This window comes from Hydra vulgaris, chromosome 07 (assembly GCF_038396675.1).
Source record: "Hydra vulgaris chromosome 07, alternate assembly HydraT2T_AEP".
Taxonomy (NCBI): Eukaryota; Metazoa; Cnidaria; class Hydrozoa; order Anthoathecata; family Hydridae; genus Hydra; species Hydra vulgaris.
The window spans coordinates 17,952,501-17,973,452 of NC_088926.1; the positions used below are offsets into that span (position 1 = coordinate 17,952,501).

Here is a 20,952-nt window from a genome sequence, read left to right on the forward strand (position 1 = left end):
ATTCCGAAGCATTTTACGGACTCATTTTTAGCAATTAATTTATCATTTAGGTTGGGTAACTTGTTCTTGCAAACTTTCATGAAATAAAGTATATTTTGTCTGGAAATATAAATATAAATATAAGATTATTAACATAAACAAATTTATTGTAAGTATTATTATACGGAAAAAAGTAGATTAAAAAAATAGAATAAATATAATTTATATCTTTTACATCAAAAGAAATAATAGATATAAATTATATTTATAACAAATGGCCAGACGAAAATAGAAGACATTAGACCTTAGCAACAATCCTGTTTAGATTTTCTCCGTCAGATTATATTACAAAAAAAGGATAAAATAAGATAAAAGATAAAATACAATATTATTATATACAGATATTACAAATATTAATGACATGTTAAATATAATAACATGACATGTTAAATATAATAACAAATAAACAACAGTATAAGATTTTCATCTTATTATAAAATAAATAAAAACAAGGCGAAAAAATTGAGCTGTGGTATCTTTTTTTTAGGTTATTAATTTCTATTAAGTATTTCTATTATATATGAAAGTACTAATTGGAATTCTAGTAAAAATGCTGATTTCTAAATTTTTGTACAAATGACATTCATAAGTTTAAAGTTTGAAGTTTGATCTCTTTGAAAAAATATGTCAAACAATGTTTAATGGCCTTAACTCTATGTTTTAGGAAGTAACACAGGCACTTACATTCATTTAACTGATATGACAAGCAAAGTAAAAACATCGTTACCAGATATATTACAAACTGCCTCAAATATTATTTTTGACCGCAAGTTATCATCACGTGGGACATTTCATGACTGGCCTAGTGGTAGAGGCATTTTCTATAACTCCCAGCATAGTTTGTTGGCTTGGATAAATTTTGAAGACCATTTGCGTTTAATGTATTGCAGCGAAGAGCTAAATTTTTTGGAATCATATAAAAAGTAAGAATTATTTCAAAAAGAAGATGTTATTTTAAGGTAAAAGATAACGCTTTTGCATTAAAAAAAATCTAAATTTTTTTTATAGATTTCAATCTGCAATGGTTGAACTTGAAGCTAACTTGTTACAAAAGAATTTAAAATTTGCTTATCATTGTGGCTATGGATACTTGGTATCATGTCCGAGTGGTATTGGAACTGCATTAAGAGCAACAGTGTCAGTTGATCTACCAAATACAATTAGAGTAAATTATTTTTTGCATATCTAATAAAAATGCAATGTCAACTACAAATACTATATCAGCAACTATGTATTACTTTCTGTATAAATAGTTTGAATTGTCAGATAGTTTGTATAACTCCAAAAAGTAGGTGTTAATAAGGTGTTAATAATGCATTATTATTCTAACTTATTTCACTTAATTTCCTCCAGCACGAGAGATTTCATATAATAGCAGAAAACTTACGTTTACATCTTGGAGCTAAAGATCAAGGTAGTAAACATCAATTGAGTAATTAAGTTTCATCGATTATGTTAATTTTCTGATGTGTTGCTGAGATTTATTGTTTTAGTTTTACTAATGATTTACGTATCATTAAATTAACTTTAAGTTAATATTTTAGATGCATTAAAAAAGGGATGGTTGGATGTGTATAACAAAGACAGACTTGGTTTTACAGAGGTAGGCTAGGTTTTGTAAAGGTATTATTATATGGTAGTTAAATACTGTTTATCTTATACAACAGAATATCTATTTTAAGGAGGAGTTACTTTATCAAGTTGCAGACGCTGTTTTAAAGCTATGTGAAATTGAAACACGCTTGGAAGCAGACAATTCGTTAATCGATGTGATGTCGTATAAAAGTATACTTGATGAACTTAAAATTAATAATTAAAAGTTATTTGATTTATCTTAGCAAAATCACGACTAATTACCTTCTTGGTGTATTTGGCAAATAAAATATCAAATATTTTTATTTGTTCGTTAATTAAGTGTCCGAATAAAATACAAATCGAAAGAACGCAAAAATCAACCAATCAAATAACTTTGTATTGAACTTATACACAAATTAATTGTATGTAATACATTTTTTATTTATTAAACGCTTCTCTTTTATACTACAATTTTAAAATCATCCAAAATTTCAGCTCCAAAATAACCTTTATCCATCAAAAAGATGTCTTTTTATACTAAACATCCGCAAAAATTCAAGTCTATCACTTAAATAAACATTAAAATATTAAATATGATCGTCCAGTTCAGGTAGACGGGCCCCAAAAACCACATGATTTTTTCTTTTGTTGTATCTTTTGTACAAAACAAATAATTTAACTTTATTTTGCTTTTTTATATGCTTTTATATGGTAAAAGTTCTTCCCAGGTGTTTAGAAGTATTTTGGTATTTTTTGTTTGCTTTTTTTTTTCAGTAAAGTTTCGCTATATTTTAGTAGGGGACCTCATAAACCGCATAGCTTAAATTGTTTATAACTTTTATGAAATTAGTTGCAACTTTCCAATTTTTGGAATAGCTTGTTATATTAAAATTCCCTTCATATGGTAGTTTGATTGCAAACTTATATTTTAGGGAAGTACCTAAAGCGCTACCAAAACCACATGCTTGGGACCCCAAAAACCACATTAATTATGTTATTTTTAACAAAAATGTAAGTGATATTACAAAAATTCACGATTTAAAGTAGATTTGTAGTAGTTGTAACTAACTATCTTTTTGATGATAATGAATTTATATAGAGATTTTATTTTACGCTCCTGCTTAGAGGATAGTTTTAGTTCAGTTTGCAGTATGTGAATTTGCGATATTATTTGTAAGCAAATAAATAAACATGAGTAATAGCAACAAAAAATTCAAAACTCGCTTGCAAATGAAGTCACTAAATCCAAGTTCTAATGCTGAAGCACTAATTAAAAGAAAAGCTATATTAGAAAAAAATAAACAACTTAAAGCTGCTGTTCAATGGTGTAAAGAAAACAATGTAAGAGGACATGCTGCAATTAAAACAAGACAATATCCACTTATTAAAAATCGTGAAACAATAAACCGTAGACTTGATGGGAAAATAGTCAATGGTCTTGAAAGACAGTACTGTGCAATTCTCTTGGAGGAAGAAGAGATGTCAATTGTTTCATACATTAAGAATAAAAATCGAGCAATGCAAGGCATAAACAAAGCAGAAATAACAAAACTTGTCCTTGATGTCCTGAAAATTAGACAATACACAAATAAAAGATTGAAAGATGGCAGAAAATTCATAGCATTATCTGCAAATGCAAAAAATGCTTTGAAAAAAAACAAGTATTTATGTTTCTTATATATATTTTTAAAAGGTAGTAATAGTCAGCATGTTAAGATATAAAGAGATTGCTTGTAGTTCCAGGAGTTGAAGCTTTGTAAGAGAAGCTTTTTTAGTTAATTTTTTATTTTTGTTTTAAACACAGGTTAGGTAAATCGTTTTGAATGCGCTTTAAAGCTAAGAATCCAAGCTTAACACTCAAGCGACAAGGAAATGTGTCAATAAATAGAGCTCTCAATTGCACGAGGGAAATGGCATGTTTCCACCTTAGTATGAGTAAAGATTGAGTTTTTTATTATATTTCATAGTATACACTAGCTTCATTTAAAATTTAACTCAGAGCTACACCTTTTTATTAGTTTATGTATTGCTACTGTACATTCATGAAAAATAGTTCTACCAAAACTGAGTTACTAATTGATTTTCATGGTTGCCTTTAGACGCTCTTGCAGAAGAATTGATTGAGACTGGCATTATGATTGAAGCAGTACAAAAGGGGACAGGAGTTTGGTCTGGAAATATTGATACATGCAGAATATTTAATCACAATGTAACACCACAGTTCATCAATTTTGGTGATGATGGTACTCCTGCTGGCCTTGTTTTTGCTGCAAAAGGGGAAACATGTTGTAAAATGATCAGAGAGAACCGTGAATGCGTCACCATACATCCTCTAGTATCATTTTCAGGTAGTTATTGCCTTATCACTTTTTTGATAAATATTTATAATATGGATTGAATAGATGATATGTATTATCTTTCTTTGTAATTGTAGGAGACCTTTGTGTTTGTCAAGTACTTTTTGGTACCGTTGGAATAACTAATCAAATGGCTCCAAAGGAAGCTGTGGTTAATATTCCGCATCTTCTGATAACAACTTGCAATCATGGTGTATCTGATCACAATTCGTTATTAGATATGTACAAAGAGTTTGATAAATATCTTACTGAAAAAATAGTGGCACGACCAGTAGTTTTGCTTTCTGATGGGCATTGTTCACGCTTTAATTTTGATGTCTTAAAGTTTTTACAATCAAAAAACATACGTATGTTCTTAACTCCACCAGATACCACTGGTGTGACACAGCTTTTAGACCAACTCAACAAAAACCTTCATCATGAGTATCATGGTGTGAAAGAAAACATTTTTACTGATTTCAATTAACTAAATAAAGAAGCTTTTATGATAATATTAGGACGTATTTGGAACAACTGGGCCCCAAGACAATCTATAATCAAAGCTGCAAGACGTGTAGGAGTAACTTCCACATCATTAAACATCAATGACATGCAACAGGACAAATTTGCACGAGCTGCTTTGTGTATTGATTTTCCAAAAAGTGTTACATCCAGTACAACAACTCCTGAAAGATATACTATTAAATCTCCTGATAAAAGAAAAAATTCAGCTCAGTATTGGAAAGAAAAGTTTGAGCGTTCTCAAGAGCTTATTTAAGAGCTGAGCGAAAAAAGCATTCAACTTGAAAAAATTCCTGGCTTACTGACAGTACAGAAAGTTAAGCCGAAAGTTTCCAAACTTACTACAAGGGTTACGCAGGTTCACGGATTAATGAAAAGAAAAAATGTGTTGGAATTAGTGAAGATAATTCAAGATAATAAAAATCAAGAAATAAAAGATAAGGAAGAAAAAAGATGGAACAAAGAAAAACAAAAAGAAGCATTTTTACGGTGTAAAAATGAATGCAACTGTGGAGAAGGTGTGTGCCATGCCATAAAGCTACAGCAATGCTCTTCTTGCCATAATGTACAAAAATCTGTCTGTGGAAAGTTATCTTGTAAAGTGGATGGAAAAAACCAATTATGTTTTTAGCTGCTGCAGTAACCAACAACTCACTCAAACGTAAGTTTGATAAGGAGATAATTCCATTATTCTTAGTCAATTAGTTGATCAATTTATTAAAGAGTCAATAGTTTCAAAGATGAACAAAAACACTTTTAAATTGTCTTAAAGACTATTAGAGCTATTAATTTTTTTATTAAGACTATTAATTTTTTTTATACAAATAACTAGTAAAAAAGTAATTTTACTTGATTGTCAATAGAAAAATAAATGTTAATAGAAAAAGCAAAACTCCATTTTAGTATTGAGTTTTTGATTGATGTATATATGTTTTTTAGTAAGGGACCCCAAAGACCACACAGAAACACTACTTTGGTTAAGATAAAATATATTAGCAACTGTCTTTTTCATTTATTTTCTTTTGTTTTTTTTGTAGAAGTATGACTTAAATCTTTACAAAAAACACTACTTTGCAAACTTAAATGAAAATTTCAATGGACTATAATGTCAAAATGTTATAAAATTAAAAAAATTTTTTTTATTGTTTTTAGTATAATTTTCAAAAATTTATGCTAATTTGCTTATTTTTAACAGTTTCTTTTCAAAAAACTATCTTGTCAAATAAAAAAACTATTTTGCTGCTTGATAAGGCTTTATCTATGAGTTACAGGTACTAATGTGAGCGTGTGGCTTTTGGGGTCCATGAGTTTTATGGGCCCGTCTACCTGTAATTTAAACTTATACTTATGAATATATTGATTAGGCGAGTTTATTCGGGCGTAAATTATATAAATACACTTGTTAACTGCAAAAATATTAAACTTATAAATTCTAGATAAGTTTTTTTTATTAAACATTATTAAATGTTTACAAACAAAATGTAATGTATATAACAAAATGAATCTAGAAGAGAAGAAGTAAAATTTAAAAAATAAAAATACAGATCAAGCTACTTCGTTAGAATTAATTTTGTTTCTGATATAATATTAAACATTAAGTAAAAAATACCGCACGATAAAGCGAATTTTTATAATTGTGCAATCATGCTATTCACGGATGGAATAGTGGAATCCACTTTTATGGGGATTAATATTGATATTTATGATGGTATAAGGTAAGTTCTATGAAGAAAAAAAATATTAAAACACAAATAGTAACATAATAGTCAAAAGGGTTTTGAGACATTTTGTTTATATCAACAATAATATTACCACAAGTAATAATATTGTTGATATAAAAAAATCCAAATAAATCATCATTCTAAACAGTTATTCAGTCTAAATAGTTGTAAATATTATGGCAATATAAATAACCTGATTCTTCTTCACATTCGTATTTAAATCGGTTAATTAGACTCCTTGTTTAAATACAATTAATCTTTTCTTAGAATTTACTTTTAAAGTTTTAAAAACCTACAAAGCAATTGTTACTTTGAAATAAATATTAATATAGCTTAAAATTGACACAGTTCTCTGGAGTCTGAAGATAAAGAACCAGATAATTTTAGAGCAAAGTCACTTTAACAATCAGCATCGCGATATCCTGATTTTATTATCGACTGACGCAGGATTGCACAAAATTGAAATATAAAGTAAAGCAGTCGTGGCGCAGAGTTCTGGCTCATAACTAAGACGTTCGTGGTTCAAAACCGGCTTTAGCCCAATAAGTGACGTTGGTAAAGAAGGTGCATGCAGCACCTTAAAAACTAAAAAAAAAGTGACCTAATTAAAGACCTAGATTTTTCAATAAACAAAGCATTTTTCGAAGTAGTTAAAAATTAATTTCTTGTATAAATAAGGGCCACATTAAGAAATAAAGATTTTTTTTCTACGGGTACAATTAAGTTATTAGTTGTTCTAAAAAATTTATTGGTATTTGATTGAAAGAAGTTTGCTGTTAATTGTATAGGAAAAATTCACGTTGAACCGATGCTATTGCCTTCTTTGTTACTTTGAGTGAAATAAAATGTAATTAATTTTTTTGAGTATAATGATAACTTACTAGCAATATACCATGTTGTAAGTTTTTAAGGTGGCTCGTACAAAAAAACAAAAAAAAAACTCAACTTTTTAAAAAAGTTTGATTTTTTGACTGAAATTTTCAGTTTATGTTCCTTAATCATAAAGATCACAGATGTACTAAAACGATCTAAAAATTTATAAAACTATAAATAGTTTTATAAATTTTTATAACAAAGTACCTGTTTTTTTTATGTATAAATTTATAATTTTTTTAAGTATTGTGTTTCTGGTTTAAATTATTTTTCATTTTTTTAGTAGAAGTGAATGATAATAATGTAACAGAGCTATAAACAAAAAATTTTGGGGTTTATCAAAATTGCTAAAGATACAGTGTTTTGAATTTTTTTAAATTTGCTCCTATTACCACTGATTTTGTTGAAATTTGCTTTAAATATAATTTATTTATAGTTTTTTTCATAAAATTTTGAGTTTCATGTATTATCAAAAATACAATAATATATTTATGAACCGTTGCAATATCTTCTATTAATTTTTTTTTCTATATGAGTCATCTTAAAGACTTTTGATAGATAAGATTTATTTCAGATCCTACGGGGTTAAATGTAAGCAACAAACTTATATAAAAACGATTAATACAGAGGACTTATATTTTGGTCAAATGTATATATCTATCAATATAGAAACTTTAGTACAGGTACTTAGAAGAATCTTTAAATTATTTATAGTTCTGTTTAAATAAAGTCAATATTTCAAACTTTGCAAAATATAATTCAATAATCTTTGCCAATTTTTTTAATACTAAAACTAATTCATTCACTTCAAAGACATTTCTGTTGTCACAAGATTGGTATACATATAAAAGATATTTTTGTAATCACAGCATTAATATACAAATAAAGACATTTCTGTAGTTAGAACATTAGGGTTGTAAGGCCATAGCTAATAAATTAATTTTGGATGCTGAATAATAAAAAATAGGTATCAACCAATCAAACAACTTTTTTTGCACAAGATTGTCTAAAAGTTTGAGAAAAAAATTAAACTCTTTTTTTTTTTTTTATCTTAACACATTTCTGTTGTCACAACATTGGCATACAAAAGACATATTTGTAAAAACAGTATTAATATACATACAAAGACGTTTCTGTAGTCACAGCATCAGGGTTGGGATGTAACACATTTACTTCGTTAAAATACTTTGTTACTTTTTGCAGTTCTTTTATATATTACGAGTTACATTTACAATGCAGTACTTTTACTTTCATTTTCGTTAATTTTCAGGCTTACTTTTTTTACTTTGTAACAAGTTATTTTCAGAAAAAAAGAACAAAAGTATTTGAACTTCATTGGTTCGAATGAATAGTATAATATACACAACATCACAAAACCGAAACCGGTACCGCTAGTCTTGAGATTCCAGTCATACATCAAGACGCAAGACTGCATATTAAACACACTAGATGCGCAAGCTAAACACAAAAAGGAATTGAGCAGACTGAGATGTTTTTTAGTCATTGCAATAAAAATTGACAAAACGAAGAAACTTTTGACATTTAGCGTCATCAAAATGATAACCTTTAGTAGTGCTGTTGAGGATGATCTTCTGGAGACTAATCTTAATCTCCTTGCCCACACATGATTTTACTGAGCGTGAAAGCCTAAATAGGTGTCAGCATATAATAACTCTCCATCTAACCTCCAGAAATATGTTAAGGTATGTTTGATGGATTTTGTTGTTGATTATATAATAACTGACCTGCAGCAATCCAACACTACTGAGAAAATTGGTTTCAGAAACTTGATGAATGTTCTGACACTAACCAAACACCCATATGTCATGAAAAAAATCATGATATAATTTGGTGAACAAAACCAAGTCATGCATCAGAAACATACCAGTCTGCTAAAGAAACAGCGTTTTGTTGCAACTACAATAGATTGGTCATGCATTAGTGTTTCTTTAATGAGTAGATCAGCAGAACTGGCATGTCAAAGCTTGAAAAAAAAAAGTTGTTTTTGGATAAAAATTTGTAGAAATAAAGACATAAATCAACAATTTAGTTTTAAAAGCACATATAGTATGTATGTTGTTTACTTAAAGTAACATGAAAGAAACTTTAAAATATAATATAGTGTCCATTTTGTCGTAAAAATATTATTTTTTCTTAAATATATTTTAGGTGCCCCAAGAAGCGTGGAAATCGTTAGCAAAACCTCAAGAAATATTATTATGGGTGTATTTTATAGACCGCCAACAGGAAAAATTAATGCTTTTAAATGACCACATTAAAAAATAATTAAAAAAATCAAGTTTAAATAAAAGTGTGTATTTTATCGAAGACATTTACCTCAGCATTTTTGACTATGACGTTAATAAGCACATTAATAATTTCTTTAGTGTCTTTTTTCAATCTGATTACAAATTGTAATTGTAAAAATTCATCACATTTAAGAAGTGGTTTACTCTGAAAAATCTCTTAACTGAAAAAGCAATACAACTACCGGCAGTCCTATAAATCTCAAAAATTGATTCAAACTTTAAAGAAGGTCTGAAGTTTCTTGTGCGACCGTGGCGCAGTGGTTAGAGCGCTTGCCTTATAAGCAGGAGATCCAGGCTCAAAACGAGCTTCGGATATATTTTTGCGTCACGGTAATGAAGGAGGCGTGAACTTCCTGGTTAAATGCACTTCCGCGGTGCTCTGTGACAAGACCTATAGGTCTTCTTGGGGCACCTAAATAACAAAAAAAAAAAAAATTTCATAGATTTATATTAGAAAACAACATTAAAAGCAAAGTTTGGTTTGGCAAAAGTAGCAAAGAGATTCTTTAGACCTCCACCAACATCTGCCGAAGTTACAAGGTTGTTTTTAACTGCTGGAGAATTCTTTCAAATGAAAGAAACAGACTTTTGCCAGAAAACATGAAAATATATGTATTTCGCAGAGAAAATACTTCAATTATTACCTTTAATTATTGAAATGTCTTGACATATTAAAGTTTTTATCAAACTATGTTACATGGTAATTGGCTAGATATATGTAAAATAGTTTTTTTTTGCTTTAATTCGGTGATCATAAAAGGTTTAGGGATTTTAAACATTCATTTTCAAATTTCGGCCGAAATTTCGGTATCGGTTTCGGTCGAAATTTCGGTTTCGGTTTCGGCTACGGCTTCACTAAACCGAAATTTCGGTACTTTCGGTTTCGGCTCAAATTTCGGTTTCGGTCGATCACTAATTACAATGGTTACATATCATTTATCAATAAACCCACGCGTGTAACTAGTGCAACATCAATAGATCAAATTTTTACCAATGAATTTCTTACATCAAAAATAAAAACAGGAATATTTAAAACGGATATTTCGGATCACTTTCCGATTTTTATTATTTCAAATAAATGCAATAAGTCTTATTCCCAAAAAAGGAAAGTAACAAAACGACTAATAAACAATACCTCCATTAAATCTTTTCATGATATTATATCATTTGAAAAATAGGACGAAACTCTGTTAAATTTAAATGCTGATGAAACCTATGATATCTTCTTAGCTAAGTTTCTCAAATATTATAATAAAATATTTCCCAAAGTTACAAAATTGTTAAAAGAAAAAAGCCTTTTAAGCCATTGGATAACAAAGGGAGTTGTTAAATCTTCAAAAATAAAACAGCGATTTTATTGCAAATATCTTAAAAAAAGATCACTAAAAAATGAAACTAACTATAAAAATTATAAACGTTTATTTGAGTTAAGTTTGAGAAATTCAAATACTAATTACTAATCAGATCAAATAATAAAAAATAATCGTTCACAAAACACATGGCGCATTATTAAGGAAGTAATTGGCAAGAAAAATTTAGACAGAAATGCTCTGCCAAATAATCTCAAATTCAATAATAAATAAGTTGCTGATAAATCTATGATAGCAGAAACGCTTAATAATTTTTTTGTTAATGTTGGTAAAAGTTTAGCCGCTAAAATTGAACCATCTGAAATAAGCTTTAAATCATATTTGACATCAAATAATGCTATTATGTCTAATCATGAACTTACGAAGGAAGAATTATTAAATTCAGTATGCATGTTAAAACCTAATAAAAGTTCTGGTTTAGATGATGTCAGCAGTAATGTCATTATTAATTCACTAAAATATATAACAATACCACTTTTACATATTTTTAATTTATCTTTAAAACATAGTGTTTTTCCTGAAAAACTAAAAAGTGCAAAGGTTACATCAACTTTTAAAACAGGTGATCCTTCTGATGTTTCCAACTACAGACCGATCTCAGTTCTTAATTGTTTTTCCAAGATTTTGGAGCGTGTAATGTATAAAATTTTTTTTTTTTTCTTCGCTGTTTATATAAAAGTAAAATAATAAAATTACAATGAAACTTTTGCGTTACACAAAGAATATATATAAAGCAGACAGGGGCTCAAAGAAGATACGGATGACTGGTGTCACCACAATCTTTTCATAGAGCCCCTTTACAATAACATTTAAAGCCCACATGGCTTTAGTAAATTTACAATAAAATATTGACATCAAATAATGCTATTTTGTCTAATCATATACTTACGAAATAAGTTCATGATTAGACATGAATAGACTTTATTTCTTCTTTAATGTAAATAATATTCTTTACAATAAACAATTTGGTTTTAAATCCGGTCATTCGACCGATCATGCAATAACTAATCTTGTACAAGAAATATTTAAAGCTTTTGATGAACAAAAATTACTTTAGGTGTCTTTATTGGTCTAAGCAAAGCGTTTGATACCGTAGATCATAATATTCTTCTATATAAACTCAAAAATTATGGTATCATAAATTCTAACTTAGATTGGTTTAAGAGTTATTTGAAGAATAGAAATCAATGCATTTTATATGATGGCGAAAAAACAGATTTAATGACAACTAAATGCGGAGTTCCCCAAGGATCAATTCTAGTACCGCTTTTATTTCTCATTTATATAAATGACTTGAGTAAATTTTTGAATATCTTAAACTTAATTTTATTTGCCGACGATACTAATGTATTTTATTCTAATAAAGATATTAGTATTTTATTTGCAACAATGATCAAAGAGCTTCGGAAACTAAGCGAATGGTTTATATCAAATAAATTGTCCATAAATATTAAAAAATAAAATATACTTTCTTCCATCGTCTTCATGATAACGACAACGTTACCTTAAAAATTCCTAAGCTTTTTATTAATAACTCTTATGTCAAAAGAAAGCGTTTTTTGTTGTTTCTAGGTGTGGTTTTAGATGAAAACGTAACGTGGAAAGAGCACATACGTATAATCCATAATAAAATCTAGGCCTCTTATATAAAGCCAAACATCTGTTAAACCAAACTTTTTTGAAATTTATTTATTTTTCTTATGTTCATTGCTATCTAAATTACGCTAACGTTGCTTGGTGCAGCACTAATGTATATAAAAATAAAAAGCTTTTAATTAAACAAAAACACGCTGTAAAAATTATTGGAAATAAGGATCGCTCTTGCACACTAAATTTCTTTTTAATAAATTCAAAATACTCAACGTATTTTAACTTAATTTATATCATATTCTTATATTTATGTTCAAAGTAGATAATAAAATGGCACCCATCTTATTTAACTCATTTTTTGAAAAAATAAATCATTTATACCCAACAAGATTTTCAAATAACAATTATATTCAACCAAAAGCGTATTATTCTGCTACTAAGTTCTCGATTGCAATCAGAGGACCTAAATTATGGAAGACGTTATCGGATGAGTTAAAAAAATTCCTTCCCTTGATTAATTTATAAATAAAATAAAAAATAAACTTTTGATAATTGAAATCGAACTAGACTTCTTCTGAAACTTTTAAATAGGAGTATTAACTCGTTTTATTTACTTGTTATTTACTATATTTTTGATCATATTTGTTTTTGATTTTAATCCGAATCTTTACCTTTCTTTGATGTTCATGTTTTATCTCATTTTTATTTATTTTTAAATTCGAAATCTTAGTAAATAAAAGTTTGAAAAAAAAAAAAAAGTCATATATATATAAAAAGAATTTTTTATATTTGCATTTATATATGTATTTTATGCATATATTACATTGTGATAACGGTAATACTTTTTTTTGTTATATTCTTGTTTTGAAGAGGCTTGGCGATAAGACTGAATTTGTCTTCTTTTTGCCCCAGCCGTGTATATACATTTTGTAAAAGTCTAACTTTGTAAAAAAATTCTTTATGGCGAAATACATACATAATATACATAATAACAAGGAAATTTTATTTTATTAATAAAAGAGAACAAAAAACCTCTACGTGTAAAAGGACTGGACCAATGTGACCAATACTTCAATTATTTCAATGCAGAATTATTATTATATAAATATATGGTATAAAAACACACACTTACAAAATTAACTTACATATATTCATTTATAATGTAATAAGACTAATTTTAAAGATTTGTTTGGCAATGGTTCGCAAAAAAAATGTTTACATAGCCAGACGTAAAATTCAATTGAAGCATATCATTCAATTATATGGACTCATCTTATAATAAGATCTTTTGCTTAAAAATTTTATGTGTATGTAGAATAGTAACAAGTTCATAATATTATGTGTATGTAGTAACAATAAAAAGTTCTTAGCTCACTGAAGTATTTTAAGTATTATACAGTTTTCAAATTAACATTACTGCACTTCAAATTCATTAACAAAATAAATCTAAATACATTCAAAAAAATTATTTTTTAACTTATTGGCAATCTTCCCCAGGTTTTCTTTCAGGCAAATTCTTCCCTGCGCATTTTCTGTAGGATCTATTCTTTCTTTATTATTTCACTCTTGTAGGTAGACTTATTTAATATATTAAATAAGAAAATAAGAGTATATTCCTATTGTCCTGATCTTTTTTCTGACCACAAGTTTTAGCTGTTTTTCAACTGTAATTCAATCGTGCAATCCGACGCATGATGAAGAGCCTGATTTATGTGATTTCCCAAAGGGACTTGTATATACCCTCAGATAATGTGATTATTGAAGATATTTGATAATAATTAAGAAATATTTTCTAAAATAATTGAATATTATGGTATTACCAGCAAGACTTTTTAAATGTAACTTAAAATCTATTTAGGCCATCGCAAACAATTTGCCTACGTCGAAAGATCCTTTTTTCCTGATTTTCTAAATATAACCTGTGGGGTTTTATAAAAATCTATACTAGGACCTCTATTATTACTGTTATTTCATGGAGCCAGGTGGCCCTCTGCGTGTGTCCATTTTTCTATTTTATTTATACAGAAGATTGTATTATAAACAATATTTTTGGGTAAAACTGAACAAACCCATATATTGACTAGTTAGTAGTCCACTAAGTTATAAATGAGCTGAGCAAAACTAAAATGGAAAAACTAAAAATTCCGATACAGATTAGCTAAAAACTTTGATTGCATTTTCTTTTATATGTTTTTATATGTTACATTTTTTAGCTTTTAAGATAAAATAAAAATAATCGGAAATAAATTAAAGTTAAAAACTTTTGAAAATTTATCTAAAAAGTTTACCGTTTAGTGTAATTTATTTCTAACAATGGAGCAATAATTTGAAAATTTTAAATAAAAAATATTCAAGCAGTTCATTTTAGTGTAAATAATGTTGCTCAACTAAATTATAAAATAAAATGGGTTGCAAAAATCTAACAATTAAAATAATATAATTGATTTAAAAGTTTAAAACTAAATGAAAATGTTTTGTCCAAAAATGAAAAAAAAGAAATCAATTCGAATGGAATAAACTTTTTTGAAGTTGATTTTAACTTTTATGCGAATTCGCACTTTCATCAAGTGCGAACTGGCATAAGTGTGAATTGGTATAAATGCGCTAAAATAATTTGCAAACATTAGTATAATAGCAAACTGGCATAATTGCGAACTAGCATAAGTGTGAAGCAGTTGCAAAAACTGGAATAGGTGCAAATCGGCATATATGCAAACTAGCATAAGTGCATAGCAGTTACAAAAACAGGCATAAGTGCGAACTGTCATAAGTGCAAATTGGCATAAGCGCGCTGAATAAAATTGCAAATATTACAGGTTTGTTCATTTTTATATGCACGTCTATTCATTTTTAAATGCGTGTTTATTCATTCTTATATGTGTTTTAGAAAATCACAGTTTTTTCAAAACAAATTGTTCTTGTTTTCTGGTGAACGAGGTTAAAATAAAAGCGAAGATTTTTACATTCGATGATGGTTTCTTTAAGGTAAACAAGCTACCCTCTTTTTCTTACTTAATTTAGTATTAAGTCTTTGTTTAATTTTATTATTAAATTTATTGATTGATTAAATCATTATCTATCTAATTATTCATTTATCTAGATTTAAATTTAATTATTTATGATTATTATTAATACACAAATACTTACTCTATGGATGGACGAGAAAATAGCCAATCAGAAAACAAGAAAAAAAGTGACAAAAGAGCGCATTTAGTTGAAAAAAATGAATCTACAAAAAGCATTTCTACTTCTATTAATTTATCTAAACGTACAGTTCAAAATCTTGTCGTTAAGTCAAACAGAGGAGAATTTGACGGCATGACTGCATTCAAGTTGTTTTCTGATAAAAAACGAGGTAAAAGACCTATAAACACTCAAATAAAATGTACTAATGAATAATACGTACAAGAAAACAATCTTTGTACGCAAGAAGCAATAAAAGAAAATTTTTCTGTAGCAGGCTTCAACTCGTCTCAGCCCGCTATTTCAAGAAAACTCAAACGCTCAGATTTATCAAAAAAGCGTGTTGTGCGAGTACCAGAAAAGCAAAACTCAACACAAGTTATTGACTCACGCTATACATTTGCAAGCGAAATTAACAGAAGTTCAAATGAAAAACTTATATATTTAGATAAAACTGTCTTTAATGTGCACACCAAAAACACATATAGTTATTTGCTAAGAGGTGCGCCAGCAATTTTACAGACGTCTGCAAATCGTGACAAGAATGTTAGGTTGCTTTGTGCTGTTTTAACAATGGGAGTACTGGCTTATAAAATAAAAACGCCACAGCTTAATCCAATAGAATAATTTTTTTCTTCTTTAAAGCATACTTACAAACAGGAAGAAAGGTCGCGAAATACGGATGGGGTAAACAGGAAACTTAAAAGTATTATGGATACTACAGAGTTTAATTTAATTTTATTTTACAACCATATAACGGGTGATGCGGAGGTTATCGGACAAAATAAAAACGTCAATAACTTATTTATAAATAAAAAAACAAACTACTATTATATTTTTTCTAAGTAAAGCATTTATCTTTTAATAAAAATATATTATTTTTTATATGAAAAAACACCACCATCTGCAATTGATCTCAATTTTGCTCTGACGCCTTTCATATGCGACTGTAAAAAGTTTAAATCAATTTCTTGTAGTTTTAGTTTAATGCGATCAATCAAAACTTGCTCTATTGAAGCTTGCCAATCTCCCTTGTAAACCTTCTGTGCCAAATGTCCCCAAAAATTTTCAATTGGTCGTGCTTGAGGCACATTTGGGGGATTGGATTCTTTATCAACGTTATAGACATATTGGTCCATCCAATGTAGAGAATCTTTAGAATAATGAGAACTTGTTAAATCTGGCCAAAATAAATAGTTAAAATCTCCATGATACTTGTAAATAAATGGAAGAAGTCATTTTTCTAAACATTCATTAATTGATGATTGATTGATGAATTGATCGCTACAGCCTTGGAAGTGCGAAACAATGGCTCGAACATACCACGGTCAGATATGGCTATCCACATTAATAATTTTTTTGGAAATTTCTCTTTTCCTATAAAACAAACACTTTCTAGGCATTTCTTTATGTTGTTTGTGTAGTATCCAAAATTTTCAGGCATGTTGTCCCCTGCAAAACAAAAGTATTTTTCATCATTGATGACAAGAAGCGATTTTGTGTTATAGAGTTGGTTAACTAGTTTCCTGCTTCTTTTCTTTGCCTTTATTTGTTGTTCTATTGTGTATTTTGGAGTCTTTTCACGTTTTCTATATTTAACATTCATTTTTTTTAACTGACGACCAATTGTCGATTGATTTACTCCGAATTTAATACCTATTTTTCTCTGACTGACCCCTTTTCGATTGTTGACAAGTCTGGTTAATTCGGCTTTCTTTTCTCTAATCCAGGATGTCGGACGACCTGGGTGCTTTCTATCAGAAAACGATTGAACAGTTTCAAGTCTTTTTAAGTTATCATATATTATACTTCGAGCAAATCCTTCCTTTTCAAAATGATTTACGATTTTTTTTTTTATATTAGGTTTATTTACAAAAAACATTTTTAGTCGCTTTCGAAAAGATTCTCGTTTAGCTGCATTTAACATCATTTTAAATAATTGTGTTTCAAATAATAAAGTTTATATTTTATAGAACGTTTATGCCTACCCATAAAACCATAAAAACTAATTATTATGCTCAAATAATGAAATTAGGATTTGTCCGATAACTTCCGCATCACCCGTTACGTAGTTACATAAATCCAGCGCTGGCTCGGCAACCCTTTTTTAAATAAATAGCAGTGACAACAGCCCAATTTATATTTTGAATATAACTATATAAAAATATAAAAGCCAAAACTATTTATATAATATATTTTAAAAATATATATATAAGTATATATAAAACTATATTAGAGATTTTATGGGTAGTTGGCTCACACATTAACGCGTCAATAAGAATGAATAAACACACATACAAAAATGAATAAATACGCATATAAAAATGAATAACCCTGTAACATAAGTGCGAATTGGGGTTTCACACTTATGCTAATGTTTGAAAGTTCTATTAATGCACTTATGCCAGTATGCACTTGTGGCAGTTTTTGCAAACTGCTTCGTATTTAAACCAGTTCGCACTTAAGCAAGTTTGCACTTACGCCATTCGCACTTACGCCATTCGCACTTACGCCATTCGCACTTACGCCATTCGCACTTACGCCATAAGCGCTTACGCCAGTTCGCACTAATGAAACTTGCGCTTATTCAGTTGTCCCCTTTTAACCAGTTGAGATGGTTCGACTAAAATTTAAAAAAATATTCAATGAGTTGTTTTTATGTAAAATTTATCCTTTTTCTGCTGATATCAAGCAGATGCAGAAGCAACTTAAAAAATAATACAAAAATAAAAGAGAATGAAAAACTCCGACGTAGAAAAGGAAATTGGATCAATAGTTCAATTATTTAATGTAGAATCATTATTATATAAATATATAATATAAATACACACACTAACAAAATTAACTTAACTACATTCATTTATAACCTAATAAGACCAATTTTAAATATTTAATTGGCAATGGTTTGCTAAAAACACGGTTTACATGGTCAAACGTAAAATTCAAATGATGCATGTCATTCAATTTTATAGACTCGTCTTAAAAAATATTCGTATATATAAAAATATATACAGTAAAATACTGGTGACTCAAACCTCCAAGAGACCAAGGAAAATGGTTTGACTAAACGAATGTACGAGCAAAGCAAAGTAAAACAATTGTTCATGCTTTTAAGGGAGTAGAGAAAACAGTTATTAACATTACAAAAGTTTCAGTTAACTGGTGTTCAAGCTACCTGATTTAAAAACTGAAAACAGATCCTTTCTGATTTAAAAAGCTAGTGATTTTAAAACTTTAATGTTTAACAAAAGGTTTTTCATAAGCCTACCACCTGATTGGTTTGCTAAAGGATATAAAAAAACAATTCGTTAAAAGTTAAATTAAAAAACACTCAAACGCTATTTTTTATTGATTATTAAGAATGGAGTTAAAGATTTGTTTTAACTCTAGATTCTTTGTCTTTTGATGTTCTTTTTTTAATTTTTTTTTGCCAATGCTTTTATAACCTAACATAGTAGATTAACCCAATAGCTTCTAGCATAGCAAAATAGCACGTAAAATAGCTCAAAGTAACAGCTTTTAGCCTAGCACAAATGCTTAAAGCAAGCAAGAATGCCAAGCAATAAAAACTTGAAAAGCTATCTTTACACAATATACTAAACAACAATTTTAAGCAGTAACTTCCGCTGGTAGTACGATTAAACTCTGTTGCAAATAGGTTTTTTTATATTAGCTTCTTTGTTCAATTCTATCCAGAGTAAGTTGAGTTGCTTACATTAATTTATCACATTAAAGTACGCGCAATTTCTTTTAAATTGTAAGGCCATAGCTTACAAATCAATGTTGGATGCTGAATAATAAAAAATTGGCATCGACCAATCAAATAATTTTTTTGCACAAGATTATCTAAAAGTTTAAGAAAAAATTAAAGTTTTTTCTTAACTCTTTTTATAGTTACGTAAATAAAAAAAGTTTTAAAAAATACTTACTTTTTAATAAATATTACTATTCAAATCGTATTTACTTAATCAAAACTTTTATAACTAAAAATAAAAAATATAAACTAAAAATAAAAAATATAAACTATTATTTGCCTTATATTTACTGAAATGAAGTTGTAAGTTTTTCAAATGTTTATCTCCCTACTATACTGCCATGATAAGAAAGAACACATGATAAGAAAGTACCTACAAAATATCCATTGCGCGTAATTTGTAATATAGTAAACATTCTTATAAACATTCCTGCAAATACTGTAAAATTAAAACATCTATAACAGTTACTTAGAAATCACATACGGTGTTTTTACTTAAGCACTAGGTCAAGAAAATAATAATGAATAGTAATACCCCTAAAAAAAAAATTCTTGAAAATTGAGTTATTGTGTTCTTTCTTATTAGGGCAGTATAGGGGTCATCCATAAAGTACGTAACGCTAAATCTAATTTTGAAATAGAAGCAGAAAATTTAAATATGGTGTGGTTAAATGAAATCTTCGCTTAAGAAAACAAGTTGACTCCTACTTCTACTTATAAGTTTAATTTAGCATAACGTTAATAGTTGACCCCTTAAGAAAAATCTTTTTTTTTCGACTATTCTATGTAATATATGATAATAACTGGTTTTAATATTATTAACATTAATATATTTTAATTTGATCATTAATAAAATAAATAAAATAACTACTAACGAAAATAATTACTTATTGCATCTGTGATTTTTCTGTTACTGACATTGTTGCTTTGGGATAAAAACTTTTTATGAATTTTTTAACGGATCTTTTTTTTTTCTTTTTTAATATATCACAAGTCGACACGTCCAAGTTACCCAAAAGTTCAAATGAACTATTTTCCATTGTTTGCGTTTCAACTTCTCGGTATAAGCATTCATCTGTTTCGTTGGTTTTATCTGACGGTTTTTTTAATTTATTTAGTGATTTTGACGATAAAAATCTGCAAAGACAATAGCCAACAAAAAATCCGGAAGACAAGCCAGCACTAATCCAAAACGCAAGTTGTCTTTTCATTTGTAGTTATCTAATTAAATGATAAATAAAGATATCTATTTATACTTTAGCTATGCTTATACTGATTAAAATAAAATTTATTTCATTTTTCTTCATTTTATTCAAAATAGTTATGTGAAATCACTTTAATAAAAAGCGTTGAAAAGACTAATTTGACGTAATCTCTTAACTTTGACTATACAAAAATACAAAAATTTTCATAAAGGATCAGAGAAAAACTATTTAAAAAATTATTTAAAAAATTATTAGTGAAGTTAAGTGGGTTAAGAGCGGACGTTTTAGCAATTTTATTTCTTTTGCATTTAATGAGGGTCGAAACTTTTTTTCAATGAGCAAATCCAGGTTTTGCCTTTTTTGTATAATCAAGACCCAATTTATTTAAAATTTATTTTAACCATTTATACTCATTTTCTTATAATAATTTTGAATAGATTAGGTTTATTATGTTAAATGCTTCTATTTAATATAT

General features: G+C 28.1%; 2 protein-coding genes and 1 long non-coding RNA gene across 4 annotated transcripts in view; 2 read left to right on the top strand and 1 right to left on the bottom strand.

Annotated features, from left to right (window-relative positions):
* The window catches only part of LOC100212485 (creatine kinase B-type), a 4,701-nt gene extending 2,625 nt beyond the window's left edge, over positions 1-2,076 (top strand). The window contains exons 4-8 of the mRNA XM_065801249.1: positions 704-962; positions 1,048-1,204; positions 1,393-1,453; positions 1,584-1,642; positions 1,722-2,076. Coding sequence (XP_065657321.1) covers positions 704-962; positions 1,048-1,204; positions 1,393-1,453; positions 1,584-1,642; positions 1,722-1,856 — 671 coding nt within the window. The 3' untranslated portion in view covers positions 1,857-2,076. The remainder of the gene's footprint in view (positions 1-703; positions 963-1,047; positions 1,205-1,392; positions 1,454-1,583; positions 1,643-1,721) is intronic.
* Positions 2,077-2,738: 662 nt separating this feature from the next.
* LOC136082327 (uncharacterized) lies at positions 2,739-5,364 on the top strand. 2 transcript variants are annotated; one of them, XM_065801247.1, is made up of 4 exons: positions 2,739-3,275; positions 3,419-3,549; positions 3,714-3,962; positions 4,049-5,364. In XM_065801247.1, the coding sequence occupies exons 2-4, from the start codon at positions 3,438-3,440 to the stop codon at positions 4,435-4,437; spliced, it is 750 nt and encodes a 249-aa protein (XP_065657319.1). In that variant the 5' UTR covers positions 2,739-3,275; positions 3,419-3,437; the 3' UTR covers positions 4,438-5,364. The 2 variants fall into 2 exon arrangements, with proteins under 2 accessions (XP_065657319.1, XP_065657320.1); XM_065801248.1 differs by having other exon boundaries at positions 2,740-3,275; positions 3,419-3,543.
* A 13,402-nt stretch (positions 5,365-18,766) lies between these two features.
* On the bottom strand, positions 18,767-20,607 carry LOC136082328 (uncharacterized). The gene is made up of 3 exons (XR_010639599.1): positions 20,160-20,607; positions 19,448-19,501; positions 18,767-19,364 (listed from the first exon to the last, which is right to left on the bottom strand). It is a non-coding gene; the product is annotated as an uncharacterized LOC136082328 (long non-coding RNA).
* Positions 20,608-20,952: the final 345 nt, after the last annotated feature.